The sequence below is a fragment of the Saccoglossus kowalevskii genome, chromosome 11 (assembly GCF_978046115.1).
Source record: "Saccoglossus kowalevskii chromosome 11, keSacKowa6.1, whole genome shotgun sequence".
Classification (NCBI taxonomy): Eukaryota; Metazoa; Hemichordata; class Enteropneusta; family Harrimaniidae; genus Saccoglossus; species Saccoglossus kowalevskii.
The window spans coordinates 16676638-16694621 of NC_140651.1; the positions used below are offsets into that span (position 1 = coordinate 16676638).

At 37.3% G+C, this 17984-nt stretch overlaps 3 protein-coding genes across 3 annotated transcripts; all 3 read left to right on the forward strand.

Moving 5' to 3' along the window:
• The first annotated feature begins 297 nt into the window (after positions 1 to 297).
• LOC100376137 (betaine--homocysteine S-methyltransferase 1-like) lies at positions 298 to 6446 on the forward strand. The gene is made up of 8 exons (XM_006823527.2): positions 298 to 360; positions 857 to 918; positions 1761 to 1951; positions 2705 to 2902; positions 3692 to 3803; positions 4584 to 4783; positions 5543 to 5624; positions 5980 to 6446. Exons 2-8 carry the CDS (start codon positions 900 to 902, stop codon positions 6255 to 6257), a joined length of 1080 nt encoding a protein of 359 aa, XP_006823590.1. The 5' UTR covers positions 298 to 360; positions 857 to 899; the 3' UTR covers positions 6258 to 6446.
• Positions 6447 to 8854: 2408 nt separating this feature from the next.
• On the forward strand, positions 8855 to 12490 carry LOC100376292 (betaine--homocysteine S-methyltransferase 1-like). The gene is made up of 7 exons (XM_002740300.4): positions 8855 to 8873; positions 9139 to 9329; positions 9921 to 10115; positions 10326 to 10437; positions 10540 to 10736; positions 11404 to 11485; positions 12039 to 12490. The coding sequence occupies exons 1-7, from the start codon at positions 8855 to 8857 to the stop codon at positions 12332 to 12334; spliced, it is 1092 nt and encodes a 363-aa protein (XP_002740346.2). The 3' UTR covers positions 12335 to 12490.
• Positions 12491 to 13560: 1070 nt separating this feature from the next.
• LOC100376443 (betaine--homocysteine S-methyltransferase 1-like) lies at positions 13561 to 17079 on the forward strand. The gene is made up of 7 exons (XM_085505445.1): positions 13561 to 13579; positions 14154 to 14344; positions 15192 to 15386; positions 15485 to 15596; positions 15885 to 16081; positions 16244 to 16337; positions 16492 to 17079. The coding sequence occupies exons 1-7, from the start codon at positions 13561 to 13563 to the stop codon at positions 16776 to 16778; spliced, it is 1095 nt and encodes a 364-aa protein (XP_085361571.1). The 3' UTR covers positions 16779 to 17079.
• Positions 17080 to 17984: the final 905 nt, after the last annotated feature.

Here is a 17984-nt window from a genome sequence, read left to right on the forward strand (position 1 = left end):
TATATTTACTTAAACTATTTAGATCGCGGGACTGTATTGTTTATTAACACTACTAAATGAATTTGTCAAATTATAAACACATTGGTGAACTACACAGAATTTCTTTCCCTTTGAAGGAAATAATAGGAGCGTATGTTCACTTAATCAGCATTTCCCATCCTGGTCGCTAGATGGCACACTGACCAACGTGTCATGTCTGTCAGAACATAAACTTAATTCAGGTAAACGCGACCTCGGAGCATGCAATCCATAATTGGGTGAATTTATGACCTCCATTGTGCGTATATAGAACACGTCACTCACAAAAACGCCGCAAGGTCATCAGTTACGTCCAGGTATTCAAGCGAGAAACTACGAGAGGTAAGGTATCTCTTCCTGAATTATGTACCTATACATGTCGTGCAGCTTAATGTTCTATAAGTTGTCTTGTCACATGTAGACAACGACGATTCTGACGTGCGAATTTGTCTGAGACACTATGTACATATCGTGTATTCCGGAATATACTGTTGAACAAGGACTTGTGTGGCCCACCTGGAACCCGCGGTGTTATTTTAAGTACTGTTCAGCGGACGGTGTAGACAAATAAAAAAAATATGGTGTTAATTTCACTCTCGATTCGAACAGTTTGTAACCAGGCATACGTATATATGTATATAATGTTGCATTATTCGTTCCAAGTTTCCTCTGACCGTATTCAAGTTGCACACACGGGATTGTTATCACGTGAACTAAGTCTACCAGAAGTTCCGCCCTTTAGTATCTATGTGCACCTGCATGTCATTGCTGCTCAGCTTCACTATTGATTTACCAACACGTGTGATTATTTATGTCGTGCAATATTTGTATATTTCAGTTACTTATATACGAACGACTACATACACTATTATCATTCCGCCATGTCGAATAAGGTCAAAGGTTAGTGTAAAACAAATAACTGCGTGATACGTTATCGTTAATGCATATGCGCGTGGGTGAGCAGTGATGACCTACTGACCAAAGATTACGTCACTCCATCGGATTTTGAAGACATAATTACGCTAATTTATTATATATAATTATGCACTAATCGGTGTATTAGACTATTGGACTTTTTGTTTGACATAAATCACTAAACAAAACAACATATACAAAAACAAATCATTACCAGACATTTATTTAAATACATTTATTATTAAATAGTCTTATATTAGAGTCTTGATTGGTGAGAAACAAAAAATATATAATTTCATTTTAACTTTGTTATTTCCATCAATATACACGGGGAAACTGTCCTCTGGACAGATCATGAGAACCAGCAGGGCGATTTTAGGATTTCATTTCTGGTAGGAGATCATACAGATTAACTTGAAACCTTGCATTGAGCGAAAGACATATATCGTGTAAAAAAACAACAACAAAAAAACATTTTTTTTTACATTTAGCGGAACACATATTAATTTTACCAGCCAGTCACACACAGTAGTCTTCAACCATTCCATTTTTTTTAAATACAACAAACAAAACAAAACAGATCGTGGATAAAACAGTGTCATTGAATGGCGTTATATCATGTAATGTTACAAGACGTCTTTGTAGAATTTGAATTATACTATCTGAATTTCACCGTTGCACAAAATCAGCTGGATTATATTAACACGAATAACTTCTCATATTTGATTCGATGATTTTTCTGCGCTTTAAGTGACACTGATTCTGGCACACCATCTTCGTCCTGTGTATTAGTTCAATCTACTGCAGTGTAACGTCTGTGTTCACAGGGCTGCTTGAAAGGCTACAAGATGACGAAACAGTTATAGTGGCGGAAGGATATATCTTCCATTTCGAGAGAAGGGGCTATCTCAAAGCCGGTCCATTTGTTCCAGAAGTTATTTTGGAACACCCAGAATTGGTCAGAAATGCCTACCAGGAATTTGTTCACGCTGGTAGTGATGTAGTTCTTGCTTTCACGGTGAGTAACAACTTAGAATGATGTTAGCGTGACATTTATCAATACATTTATTACCTGTTATGGAGAGTCGCCCGAGCACACTACTTGGTTCACGCATATGTTTTAAATTGTATTGCACGCATGCGCGTAATATTGTAAATACGATCCACCAGCAGCAGCGTTATGTCTTGGCTGGTTGCCGCCTCAAGTGGCATGGCGTACCAAGTCACAAGAGGCCGGTAATTAATAACGAATCCGGCATTCCGATTGGTCCATCACTTTCTCGTTGCTTGTTCTATTTCCCTTGGTTACCTGACGTCAGCGCTTACGCTCGTGGTCGTTCAGGGGTTTCCTTTTACTTTCGAAAGTTGGGTGAATAAAAAAAAGTGTTTCTTTTGTTGTAAATTTGCACAGAAACAGCGAGGAATATCAGAAACATCTCAAATATGTAAGTCTAAGCAGGCAGAATGTATGAGCATGGCTTTATTGTAGTATTAACATACACGTTTTCGCAGAACGGAACTTGGAATGATTTCAAATTACGTCACTCAGTCACGTTCTTTCCGGCCGGAAAACCGGACCAAACGGAACAATATGGCGATTACTAGTTACCTGCGTGCTACTGGCCATTCGCAAAGGACACCGGGAACCAGCGAACGTTATGTCCTGGGATAACGTTATTATCATAAAAGTAACATTTGAAAATGGACATTTGAAATGTGTGTTATGTATTGCGATAAATAAAACCTTCCTTTCTTGCAACCTTCTTTGTAGTATTACGTTAATCGCGAGAAGATGCGGTTGATTGGACGGGAGAAGGATATACTAAAGATGAACAAGGATGCTCTGCGCATGGCACGTGAAGTTGCTGATGAAACAGGGACACTAATGGCGGGAAATATATGTAATACCAATTTATATACAGCGGAAAATACTAAGGAGAAAAACTCGATCATTAAGGACATGTTCAAGGTACTAATGTTTGCATTTTATTTATTACATAAATAGAAATACACTACTCGCAGATGACGAAAATCAGCTCGGCGACGAACAAAAGATAATGTTTCAATTGTTAGATCAACACTTTGTGTAATTATCTTCGTATTATTGTAAGAACTCTAAAGTTAAAGCGGGAGGGTCGTCATCTGCGCACGCGCAGTAATTAAGTCCCAAGCAATGATAAGAACACACGCTGAATACGCAAAGGCGCATGGGTAGACGCTTGTTTGTAAACAATGACACGCTATGGCCATCTGACGCATGCGCAGGTGACGACTCCCCCGCTTTAATCTTTGTCACCATTCACGAATTCAAGCCACATAATATATTCCTTATTTGTTTACATTTTAACAAAGATTTGTAAAAAAAAAAAACACACACACAAGTAACAAATATTGTACCTAGGGCACTTTGAATATTTGAACAGTTATATTTGCATAATGCAAGGTAATCACTCAGACGTATGCAAACGTTTTTAGTACAGAAATGTGCACATTGCTAACCGTATATTAAAGCGGGGGAATCGTCACCTACGCATGCGTCAGGTGGCCATAGCGTGTCATTGTTTACAAACAAGCGTCTACCCATGCGCCTTTGCGTTCTTAGCGTGTGTTGTTATCATCGCTTGGGACTCAATACCCGCGCGAGTCTCGTGCTACAGTAACCGTGGTCGTCTTAATATTGAGATATGATTTATTAATGCGCAAATACAAATTATGAAATTTAACACGACAATATTTCTCATTTCGAATATATATTTAGGAGCAAATAGAATGGGCAGTCGATGGTGGTGCCGATTATATGGTTGCAGAAACATTTGTACACTTTGGGGAAGCAGTGATTGCACTTGAAGCAATGAACGAATGTGCGAAAGGTGTGTATATAATCAATATGGATAGGTTGCTTTAAGGTAGAAGCCTACTCATAAACTAAAAAAACAAACAGAATTTATTCATTTTGCAATAATCTGTACTTCAAGGCAATATAAGTATATTGACTTGAAAAAAGTTGGGGTCACCAGCCTTATTTACGAGAAATTGATAGTCATATTTTAGTGGATAGTCACCATTTTGACAGTATTATATCACTTCTACCATAGGTTTCTATGGCAGAGATATTACGCAATATGATGGAGTACTTTTTGTTGTTGTAAATTATTTAAAAAATCTGGGTTTTAAAAAGTGTCAAAAAATGCATTTTTTCTTTAACTTTGTGTTCTATAGAATTGTTCTAAAATGGCGATTTTCAAGAAATATTAGGACACGTTTCTTAAAAAACTTAACTGTGACACACACAATAATGCTATTTCATTGTACCATGCATATAAGATATTAGCTTTATGATTGTACATAATAAACTAATGAACATTGTCATGCGATTTATGACCAATTTTGTCAAAAATTATGTTTATTAAAATTAAGGTTCTACCTTAATGCTGTTCAGCAAACATTCGCAAATCGTGGACAGAGAACTTAGTCTACTTATGAATCAGTTACAGATATTACAATAAGCATTCCACAATACTCAAATTACGTCATTTTTGTAATTATTTCGATTATTTTTCGATGGCATATGCATGTATGCCTGTGAGAAAACAAGTGCTTTGATTGATTTTAGACAGCATTGACGCAGGCGGTTTTCGTCTGTATTTCAGATTTACCAAAGGTTATTGCGTTTTCTCCGGTTGCTACTGTGAAAGACGAGAGCGGACGTTATTGTACAACCGATAACGTTCTCTACGAAGAAGCATGTACAAAGTTACGGGAGGCTGGTGCCGATGTGGTTGGTCTTAATTGTGGACGAGGACCAGCGACCATGATACCTATATTAGAGCAAATAAGAGAAACATATCAGGTAAAATACCTTTTTTTTCTCAGATTGAAAGTATGGTATATGACCCTCTAGATACGCAGCGCTTTCGTCACGTCAAAATGGCGTCCGCGTTCTATACGTTTATTCACGTCACAGAAGCACTCCGCACATGAGGGCGAGACTTCTAGAAATTGTACGCAGTCTGTCGCGCCGCGGGTATATTCATATGTTGACCATGACCGATATAGAGTGAAAACATTGAATTCCCGACTACAGACTGACGTCACACTTTTGAGCTTCGACGGAGGCCTGCTTGAGGAAAGCGCGTTAAAACCTGTGGTTATGTTTTTAAGATTGTATAGTCGTGTTCGTGATCTGAAATAAACGCAATTTCAGTAAAAGTTTCATTCATTTAATTAAAGCGGTAGGGTCGTCACCTGCGCACGCGCGGGAATTGAGTCCCAAGCGACGATAACAACACACGCTAAAAACGCAAAGGCTCATGGGTAGACGCTTGTTTGTAAACAATGACACGCTATATCCATCTGACGCATGCGCAGATGACGACACCCCGCTTTAATGGTTCGTTGTATGGCGCGCATATGCCCCGCGCTCTCGAGGAACAGCTCGTATTCAATCTAACACGAATTTATTATTGCTAAGAGTTTTTTGTAACACATACGTAGTACTGCGGTAGTTATGAATATTATTTTAGGACTAACATGAATACGGGAACCATACACCACTCACCTTTGAAGTAACCCAATTACATATTGTATTGCAATTATTTTATCATCACAGGGTCCAATGTGTGCGTTGCCATTGCCGTACAGAACAACAGAGAAAGAACCATCGTTCATGCAATTGACCGATCCTCAGAACGGTAAGCATTATAATACAATATACAGTTTGCACAATCATTGTGTTGAAATGTTTTCATCGGCGCTTTAGAATATCATTTGCCATCGGCGTGACCTTATATTTGTATGCGGGAGCAAGTGTTTGATTGGAACACAGTGGTTGTAGTGGCATCTCAAGTGAAACCAATGAAGAGACGCATTGTGAATGATGTTAAATAAACTTGAATGGTTTAAGTATATTTGTTCATAGAGTAAAGTGACTGTGGGAAAAATCCGAAAGATAAGATTGGATCGTTCCACATACACAACAGTTTCTTGGTGATTTTCCATCCGGGTATTCAAATGAAGCGTTTTTGTTTTATTCTTTTCATAATGCAGGTGAGCGATTATTTCCCCTCGATTTGGAAGTAGTATCATGTTCACGAAAGGACATCGCTCAGTTCGGCGAGAAGTGCAAAGAGTTGAACATCAAGTACGTTGGGCTGTGCTGCGGTAACCTGGCTTGTCAAACTCGTACGTTAGCAGAAACCCTTGGACGCACAGTTCCTGCAAGCCGTTATAGAGCAGATATGTCGTTGCACTGTGTCTTTGGAACAGATGACAAAGTAGATAAAAATAACAAGGAGCACGTGCACTCAATAATAGCAAATAAATAGAAAGATGATTTCTTTGTATTCATGTTAATACATTTTATCAAATTCTATTTGGAACACCAACTCACGCGTAAATTTGGCGTGTTCTTATCGTTTGTATTATTAGAATGTTATTTACTACATAGTTCAAAATATGCATAAGTTAAAAATAAAACTCTGTCATTTCTTTGAATAAAGTACGCAAACATATAATACTCGGTCTATACTTGTCGTAATTATAAATTGTGTGGAATACTAGACGTCGTCAAAATGATTTTTACCAGTTCTCTAGAGCTCTTATTTGACCAAAAAAGGGGAAGGAAAATATAACAAAAGAAAAAAAAAAGAAATACTTTAAATCATGCTAATTATGGAAACGAGCGAGGGACAAACTTACTTTGCTGAAAACATAAATAATTTGTTCTTGTCAGATGCATCGACTGCAGTTTATGAAATATTGTGACCCTTGGAAATTCATCGGTTGGTTGCATTGATGTCTAAATATGTATGCAAACATCACCGCGTGTTGTCCTGATTGGATAGTTGAACTACTCATATTCATGTCAAATGATTATAAAATGGGTAGTTGTATAAGTCATTCAGATAATTTGCATATGTGAAATACGCATATAACTTGTGTATGTTAATTTGCATATGTGAAATACGTATGTAACTTGTGTATGTTGATTTGCATATGTGAAATACGTATGTAACTTGTGTATGTTAATTTGCATATGTGAAACCAATTGTTACTTGTGTATGTTAGTGTTGATCAATATAATTTTATGACAATTCTCGGAAATTGTTGATACTTTGTAAATAGATTGATTTATTGTTGTACAAGGTTATAATTGGGAAAAAAATATGAAACAGTTTTTGGGATAGACGTGTTATTATTTTAGCTGACAACGGAGTTAACATACGGTATTGAGAAACAGCTAAGCACGACCTGTTCAAACGTGTAAATTTCTCCCATTTTTAGCGTCAACTTTTTACTTTTTCTACTTCTTCTTGAAAACTACAAGCCTTATTCTTTTAATATATATACCTTGGGCAGATCTCTCATAGATTTGTTCATTTCGTGAAGATATACTACGAGTGTTTACTGTATTCAGTGCATGGCCTCCCCTTTATCTGACGTTTGATGGCTTAGTTTCGTATTGGAAGAAGTCGGAAAGCCGAAAACAGTGGACTGCGACAGAAAGAGGGTGTGGCTACGATTCGTTTTTTTTTTTTAATTTTATTAAAATATGATTTATAATTTAATTTTAATTTTGTTTACAAATGTCCATGTCAGAGCAGAAAACTAAAACTAACACTAAAAATGTATAGGCTGTCATTTTACAGGCACTTTACTGCACAAGCGTCACTCTGTATTACATGTAATTTAACGCCCATGTAACAGTTTGACTCGGCTTTAATATTTGCTTTTTGACCCGGGTTGACAAAAGGTTCAAGGCCATCTCGCCCAGACAGGTGACAGGTGACATTTATTAATGACCTAATTAACGATGTCAGTGTCAGCGATCATTACTCCCATTTCTGTCATTCATCTGTTCCAGTTCGAGTCCTATGATTTAGTATCTATCACGATTGGTTATATGAACCCAAATTAAAAGATTAAGCAGTTAAGTACACACTAGTAGCAAGGGATCTGTCGAATACGAATACTTATCACACTGGTCACCCAGAGTGAATGATAATATCAAAGCGAGGATAAAGGCAAATTGTTTACTCCATTTGCAAATTGTTTTTATCTATCTATTAATAACATAGACTGCTTTTCTCACTGCATATTATCGTGCTACTATATAAAATCTTCACGCTTGGGCTCAATTAAAACTTAAACTTTCAGTTGCGGCGGCCTCGAAAAAGATGTTGGGGCGTCGTCCCTCCAAAATCAAACTGAAACCCTTTGGGTCAGCAAAATTTCCCCCTCAAAATGCAGGAAATGGAGTTTCAGAGAGTCTAGATTTCAAACTTTTTAAGGGGGAACATGTCCCCGGACCTCGTAGTAAGGTCGCGCCTTCGGCGCAAGGATGATGAGCAGATCTCGCCCCTCCATGCAAAATTTCCTCTCGCCGCCTCTGACTTTGATTTACAGACTCACTGTTACGGATTCACAATTCGGATATAGATCTTGTGAGTGATGTCGTATTTCATTTTGTCTACTTTATGTTTTTTGGATATCCTTATTTTCTCAACAATCTTTGGAAATGAATCAATCTTTAGGTCTAGAATAGTGTCAGAGTTGTCCAGGCTTAGTGATATGCGCGTGTTGTTTAACAGTTGCTATATTGTTCGACCAAAGAAAACAACGCCCTCTAAAACGCTTGTTGTACCTGTACAGATCGGATGACTTGAGAGTTCAGGGTCACATCGCCCTTGTCGATGACAAGTGACGTGTATTAATGATCGCTGTCACGCATGCGCATTATGGACTGTGAACATAAGTATGCTTTTTCAGACGTTTTAAAAACCGTTTGGTCCATCATTGCAAAGATACGCAGTGATACGCCCCCTAGATAACTCCGCATGTTACTGCACTATTATGTTTGTTTAGTAGATATAAACACGACGAAAATAAAACGTCGAACTGGCACGATTTCAAATCTTACACGATGGCAAGTAAAAGAAAAGGTAACCTTATTTTTTTGTAATAATGTTTCTCAATCAACTATCTGGAATGACTAGTCATCTTGTGCCATATAGCGTTTGTAAGCTAGCCGCAGAAAAAAAACATAAGAAACAGTCTTTGTACAAAGTATATCAACTAAGTTGCGCTGGCAACTACCTCGAGATATGAAATACGGTATAAACATTTGTTCAATACTGAAATCTATAGAGATAACGTTGCCTCACATGGCTCTTATTAAACACTCTAAACTATATGTATAACTTGCAGGACTCCTGGAAAGGCTGGGAGACAATGAATTTGTTATAGCTGCAGAAGGCTATGCCTTTTATTTTGAACGAGCTGGTTATCACAAGTCTGGCCTCGGTGTTCCAGAGGTCGTTCTTGATCATCCCGAAGTCGTCGAGCATGCGTACAGGGAGTTTGTCCACGCCGGAAGTGATGTCATTGTATCGTATACGGTGTGTTATAAGTTCACCTAAGTTTCTGCAGCATTTATTTCGAAATAATTTCACTGTATTGACTGTCGACAAATATAACTTGGAAAATTATGTCCGGTAATTCAAAGCCACATATTAAAGCAAATATTAAATTTACTTTTTTATTCAAATGTTTATGTAAATATCATTATGCAATGTACAGCGCCACATTCACATCACGTAAATACCATGAATTAAAGTCGTTCACGGACAAATCGAACAAAAACTAATATTATCGCGTTCTTTTTTTGTTTTCATAGTGTTACATAATTGTTGACCAACTAATGTAAATTGTTTTTTTTAGACAATATTCGAAAACGCGCTGTTTGAGTTGAATTTCAATACTTTCTATATTTCAAATATATGTCCGTGGTGATTCAACACGAATGGCATTAATATAGATTCTAATCCTTACACATACCTAGATAAAACATATTTAATTAAAAACAAATTATCTGGTTTTTACTACTAAGCCAAATAGTCTATCGTGTTGTTGAACTCCTCAACCTGTACGCGCGCATTTACTAATTAAAACATGGTTTTCGTTCATTGCTCTTTCTCACTGACAAGTAGTATTATGGTCACCGTGAGAAGTTACGTCTCGCTGGCAGAGAAGGTGACATAGAGAAATTGAATAAAACTGCACTGAACTTAGCAAGAAAGGTTGCTGATGAGACAAACACACTAGTAGCAGGGGATTTGTCTAATACGAACATTTATCATCCTGATCACCCAGAAAGAAATGATAATATAAAGGCCATGATGAAGGTAATGTTTAGTTTTCGTCAATTTGGTTTTGCCGTTGTTATTTTCAATTTTAAGTCTCAAAATATAATTATGTTCTAGATTTGATTTCAGTAAACAATGACATGTTCCTTTAACGTGAGCATTTGAGTTTGTTTTGCCACTGCATCCCCCGCTTTCAAAATTGCGAATCATCTACGTAATATATATGTTCACTCACCCCCCCCCCCACAGGAGCAGACAGAATGGGCCGTTGAGTGTGGTGCTGATATGATAGTCGCTGAAACATTCACTTATTTCGGCGAGGCAATGTTGGCTCTTGAGGTCATTACGTCATACGGTAAAGGTATGGGAACATGGTAATACATCCTTCTTGTTCGTTACTCACTCACTACTCATAATTTTTGTTTGAATTATCTGAAAATGATTTGTATTGATTCCAACACAGGTTTGCCATCGGTGATCACTTTGGCACCGTTCATAGTTCCAACAATGGATGGGCATGCAATCACCGCAGACAAACTGCTAGTGAGTGAGGCGTGTAAGAAACTACAAGAAGCAGGGGCCGATGTCGTTGGACTTAATTGTGGGCGTGGTCCGAAAACAATGCTACCACTGCTAAAAGAAATTAAAGAAGTGTGCCCGGTGAGCTATGAACTTGACGTACCCGAGCATATATGCAGGTTGTGCTACGATTTTCAATATCACGTTCAAAGCAAATGAATCACGCATTCCTGACCAATTTGTTAGCCGTATTATCATTTATCATTATATATCTGTCACAATAACGCCATAAGTTACAGCGTGCCGTAGTTTTGCGGTATTTTACGGGGTATTTTCATCCTACCATATTAGGAAATGCGAATTCCAAATATGGAATGATTATGCGCATAAGCGTCCTCTAATAATAATAATAAAAAAACGGCTGCCACCAGGGTTTGACCGGACTCCACACAAAAACATTCGCTGGTTCTATTTTAAACTGTTTGGATTTCGGCATTCCTATGATGTATCTATGGGAAGGAAAAGATGTATAATAATAAGGTTATTACGAGGATACCTCAAAATATGCATTCAGACAGTACGCCACCGCTGCTCGTCGGCCGATACTCCCACTTTACTGTCTTCGTGCATACGTTAAGGTATCCTCGTAATAAACTCAATTTCGGTATGCAGAGCCCTTTCACATTGTACTCATATATGTCCACTGTACACACTTACTTACATTCCCAAAACACGTCAGTGTAGTTGTGGTACTTTCGAAGCTGGTCGTGTTACGTTGCAGTTAACATGGCGAATTCTACGATTTCAGGGACCTCTTGCAGCACTGCCCGTACCTTTCAGGACTACCAGTGAAGAACCTACATTCTTCATGTTGACGGATCCTTTGACAGGTATTAATGTGATTACTTCTAAGTTACACTGTTTCCGTGTTGCTATAGTATAATTCACATGCTTCAAGTTTTGACTTTTATCATACAGTAGTAAATACTTTGGTTTGCGTATACCCGTGCTTTGGTTTATGAATGGTGGTAAGTCGTCAGTTGGGAGAGAGGACCATGTGTGGGATTTACGGTGTGATTTTGGAAGGTCTTGAGTGATAGAATTATTTAAAAAGAATTAGAACAAAAATTCATTCCTAGCTTCGTGCAATGAACTCTAGACAAGCGTTATTCACACCTTTTATAATTGAAATAAATATGTTTGATTCGATTTATATTGATAGTTCTTTTTTTGACTTGTGGTTTTGTATCAAATAATCCTACAACAATTATAACACTACTGTGTTTTCAAAAAACAATATTCCCATTGCTCATTCACGGATATTAAATTAACATATACTACTACCTCGCCAACCAAAACAATCAAACATGATTGAATTAATAATACTAACCCCTTTTTTCAAAACAGCCGTCACAATATTTGTAAATCTGTTTTAAATTTCAGGCAAGAAAGTGTTTCCTGGAGATGTGGACATCCACAGCTGTACACGAGAAGACATCAACGAGTTTGGCGAAGAATGTAAACGGCTAGGGATTCAGTATATAGGTTTATGTTGTGGGAATCGTGCATATTATACACGTGCTCTGGCTGAGTCGTTAGCACGCACACCACCGGCTAGCCAGTACTCACTGGATATGTCTAAGCATTATGTCTACGGTACTGATGCTAAAGTGAAGAGAGATGTTGCTGACGATAGTCTAAAATTATACCACACACTCGGTGAAATTGACCACATTTAATTCTATTTTAGCTTCGTCTTCAGTGACAAATGAAGGTGGATACATTTGTACCTGAATGCTCCTTACTATGCTACTGTATACTGTTTCTATAACCGTTATTGTATGCATCTCTTAGACAAATAAATATAACTCTTGGGCGGTCGCCCCAAATCAAAATTGGTCCCTCAAAATACGGAAATAGCGTTTCAGAGGGTCTACATTTCAGATCTCGCCCCTCATGCAAAATGTCGTGCCGCCGCCTCTGGTAGACTGTCGTCCCCAGACCTAATTTGTTAGTGTACTAAATCGGCAAACGCCGAAGGTCTGAACGAAGACCTAATACCTTCGCTGAAAAGCCTGTTGCATTTCCTGAAAACGACTTCGGCGTTTGCCGATTTAGTACACTAACAAATTAGGCATGAGAACTGTCGACAGTATATATAGATAGATGCAGGTTCATTTGCACTCTGAGCCGTAAACAAAATTTATTATTTAAGTATTTACATTATCTTGGCTTTATCCTGCTACGATTTCAGCGCTGTATTGCAAGAAGAATACACGTTTGTAAGTCATTTCAAAATATATATGTTGCAAATAATCTATACAGAGAGTCGTTAATGTGTTTTGCCTTATCTAAGTTCAATCCGGGTGACCTGGACGTTCAGGGCTTTTGCCCTTACATAATACAGGTGACATGCAACAATTTAACTACTGTATAAGCAATACGAGCTTACATCTCTGGCGTATCCCTATTCTAGGGAGTCCTATTTCCAACATGCGTAATTAATAAGCTGCAGATAACACCAAGGGCCATGTATGAGGCTATATGATGGTGGCACATTTGTTATTAATGTAAATGATACCAGTCCATATCTGATTTTGCTGTCCTTGTTGTCACCTTTACCACTTGAACAACCTCACTAAGCTGTCAGTCACCGAGTTTCTGGGTCAGTTTGCAAAGGTACCAACAAGCACAACATTTCAACTTCGAAATCACCAACAGGTTAGTTTACTACTGTTAGAGTTCCGTTGCAATTTATTATAAAATTGATCGGAAGGTAAAACTACAGAATTTTTTTTCTTGGAGCAAATGTTTTCATCGGACAATAGTGTCAAATGCGTTGATTCATTAGATAAAAAATAAATATCGTAAAAGACCTACAACTTCTTTCTGGGTGACGCTAATGCTGTAGTACATTTGTGTACAGATATACCTGAGTACTAATACATAACGAAATTCGACAAGTATGTCGACGAAGACCAAAGGTAAGTCGACCGTTTTTCACTGTACGCATGTATGCCAATTATTCAACGACGGCGTGAATTGTGGGAATATTTGTTTCAAATACTGATTTAATTAACAAATTTCACATTTTGAAACCAGTATTATATAGCAAATGCATGTTTTAAAGGGAGAACATTTAAATTGCTTGTTTGGTTTACTGTTCGCCAAAAAGTACGCGAGAAAATAGCGCTGCCTTTGGTAGTGGATGGTAGATCTTTCAAAACGCAAAGCCATTTATTTGCAATATTACATTCAACCGTCAGTAAGGTTTATTGAGATAGTTCGTTGTCGTGTGACCGTATTAGCATGATGCCCGTTTGGTTTATCCGTTATTCCAACTGCGGAGCATAGATTTTACTAACTAAGAAGTAATTTTATATAATTTTATAAAATGTAAAATGCTATTGAGCGGACGGTTCAGTTTGTATACATGATATTAAAATAATTATTGTGCAACGGCTAGAGCTTTATTGTATGTCATAAATGCAGTCAAAAATGTGACTTCACTCATTATCTCCGTTCTAAGATGCTTTTATCTGTTTCTTTTTGTTTCAGGATTACTCCAACGCTTACATGATGGAGAATTCATCATTTGTGCTGAAGGTTATAGTTTTTATTTTGAAAGAGAAGGATATCTTCAGTTAGGACCTGGTGTTCCAATGATTGTGAAAGAGCATCCCGAACTGGTGAAGAACAGCTACAGAACTTTTGTTCGTGCCGGAAGTGACGTAGTTTTAGCGTTTACGGTAAGGTATTCGTTAAAACGTCTATTATGAGGTCATCACATGGTATCAATTGTCGTTGAGGCTCGTTGACAAGAATGGCATCGGAAAGTAGTATTATGACGCGAAATGAAGGTGATTCCTTGTCGGTACCGGTATCAATCAACATTACGAATAAGTGAAATTAGGTAGTAACCTTTTTATCACTTGAAACCAACTCCAAACATCATAGCGTCGGAGAAATTGTGACTTTACGGAACTTCGCTTACGAAGCATATGTCAATTTGTGCAAATTAAACGTGATTTCTACGTGGTCGGAGAAGGCACATTTGAACCATCAGCCACCTCTAGAGATATTCCATTTTTTTTTGCATTTGTTGCTATTCCGTCATCGTAGCGATAAAAAATGCTACCGTCGCACGATTTGGTTTTGTTCTGCATAATCGATGTTCGACCACACACAGACGGATGAAGTTCATCGTGCATATCGCCATCGTTAGTATGTTAGTGAGATTTGACTCTAAACGTCAAAGTCAAAATGTGAAAAATATGCATCATAGTCATGTGATAACATCATTTATTGACACTATCGATTGTTGCCATGGAGATTGTTTCATATCATATCGATTACATACATTTGAAAGCTTTGGCATTTAACAGGAATCGTACTGTGGCCGTATTGTTTGCGTCCGATATATCGAGATTAAAATGAATTACCAGTACGCTCGTTATTTTCAGTGTACTAACTATTAAAAACTTATATACTTTATGTGTATGTATTTAATTGTTATTGTTGGATCAACCAGCATAACTACCAAATTATACGGGTTTATTTAGTAAATGTTGTTAATATAGTATGATATCATTTCAGTACTATGGGCATCGTGCAAAACTAGCTGTTATTGGCAAGGAAGATCTGGTAGAAGAAATTAATAAATCAGCTCTACGCATGGCACGTGAAGTTGCCGACGAAACAGGAACCCTGATGGCGGGAAATCTCTGCAATACTAACATATATAATGCAGATGACGCTGAAAGGATTGAACAGATAAAGGAAATGTTTAGGGTAATACACTTATTAATATTGATTACTTATGATATTATACAAATTTTGTAATACGAATGGTCAATATATTCTACCATTGTTTATTTATTTATGTAAAGGAACAAGTGGAATGGGCTGTGGAAGCAGGTGCTGATTTCATTTTGGCTGAAACATACACATACTATGGTGAAGCTTTATTGGCTTTAGAAACGATCAAACAATACGGAAAAGGTAATTCACATAAATGACGTTGAATGGGCATATAATGATTTTGTATAAGGGACTACATAGAAAACAACATATTATAATTGTGGAACGTGTGCAAAACATTTGACTGAATATTACATCGTTTCTCAACACAGGATGATATCATTGAGCTCCTGATTTGTTCTACCTACCCCAGATTAAATTTTCTGATAATTGCCAATTGTATTCCGTGTACTGTTGTTTTTATTTATTCAAACTATGGAAGTGTTTTCCATGTCACCCAGACTAACTCCAACCAACTTCATTTTACAGGACTACCTGCAGTACTGACTCTTGCACCGTTTGTGGTTCCCACCAAAAATGGACACGCGGTTACAGCTGATAAAGTACTCTTGAGTGATGCATGTGCGAAGTTGAAAAGTGCTGGAGCTGCGGTGGTTGGTCTAAACTGTGGACGTGGACCTGACAGTATCATACCATTAATGAAAGAAATAAAAGATGCTTGTTCTGTTAGTAACAAACCCGTCCCCGTTTTTTTTTATCTTCACGTTTTACTTTCATTCACAAATTCATATATTGGTACGTGATGTCATCATTTTGCTGCGGTTTTGCAATTTTATATATGATACGATGATCATCGCAGCTAATGTGCGAATATATTTAAATTACAGGGTCCATTGGCTGCCATTCCAGTACCATACAGGACAACAAAAGAAGAACCAACTTTCTTCATGCTCAAGGACCCAATGACCGGTAAGGACTACTGTCATTCTTGCCTTTTTTGGCAAATGAGAAAATGAATAACATAATTGTTATTGCCTTGATCAACACATTTTGATACGCACGTGTTTTATTATTATAAACAGGTGCATCGTGTATTTTGTTTAATAGCTGTATTCATTTATTGTAGATAAACCAGTATTCTATAGTCACGACACTGACATATTTTACTGCTCTCGAGAAGACATCAAACGGTTTGGATCCACATGCAAGGAAATGGGTATTCAGTTTGTTGGTGTTTGTTGTGGAAATCGGCCATTCTACACGTGTGCTTTGGCAGAATCTCTTGGAAGGTCGCCAGAAGCCAGTCTCTACACGCCTGATATGTCCAGGCATTATGTGTATGGTGTAAACCCAAAGGTGAAAAAAGACGTGGCTGATCAAAGCTTGAATCTTTACCACACGCATGGAGATATCGATGAATGAAAATAGTACGCGCTTTAGATGACCGAGATATAAAATGAAATTACCTAATGTATACTTGTTTAAAAGTAGTGTCGTCGCTCAAGTAAATACATTGATAACATTAAATTTGACTGTTAATTGTTAAATTTGATAATGCGAAATAAAAATTCAGCACAAAGTATCAGTCATGTGAATATTCAAGGGTATGCATAAAACTGTGTACACGTTTATACTTCGTAACATAGTCGTGTTGTTTACATTGTACTCGCTTTACATATTTGTGTTTTCAAGTTGGAGAATAAATGGCTGATTTGAACTCAAATATTGTCAGTAACTCTTACTCCCGGTATCACATATTCGGGCGTTATCATTTTGTTTTTCATAATTATGATACAATTTTATCGAAGCCTAGATAATTGTAAATTATAGAAACAATGGATAATCATATCTGATACAAAAGTGGTAGCACCTATGAGTCAGCGCACCCGTCGCCTGGGACTAAGGTCTAACTGGTGATATTTCTAACTGTATTGCCAAAGTCAAGTTGAGAAGGGTTAGTGGTTAGCTGTAATCATGTTCAGGTTGTATTATAAGACTTTATTAGGAGATCAATGACCTTAAGCCATACATTATACACATAATAATAGTTAGATATAATTGACAATTGTCAGTGTCCTCCTTGTGGATAGGTCGCATATTACATCATACAGACGTTTTCGATGCATGGGAGGTTAACCTTGATGCTTGAAATAATTCTCTGCTGATAAAATTACAAAATAAATGCCTCAATGACTCAGCTGTGTGTGAGGACAAAATATAATAGACATCTTGATGAACTATCAGCGAATGCAGACTTTATAAGTGTATGTTCTCCTAGTCTCACACAAATCTGAATTTAACACTTAAACAACATGTCTAATCACAGATTTGTCTTGTGAAAAAGTATTTCTTCAGGTAAAGTGAAAGTCGACTCGCAATGCCAAAAACCCACAGGCAAATCATAATATAGTGGGTACCCATTGAGTTAGGCCAAATATATCACGTATATATATATATTGAACCTCCTGTGAGAGGGGTTCTTTTCCTTATAGATCATAAATTTAACTGCCTCCCCTGACCATTTTGATAGTTTCTGAGAGCTGGCAGGTTTATTTTGTTTTCTTCGACATAGCAAAATAGACTTTTGACCCATTCTCAAAGATTCATTTATCGACAGTATTATTTATT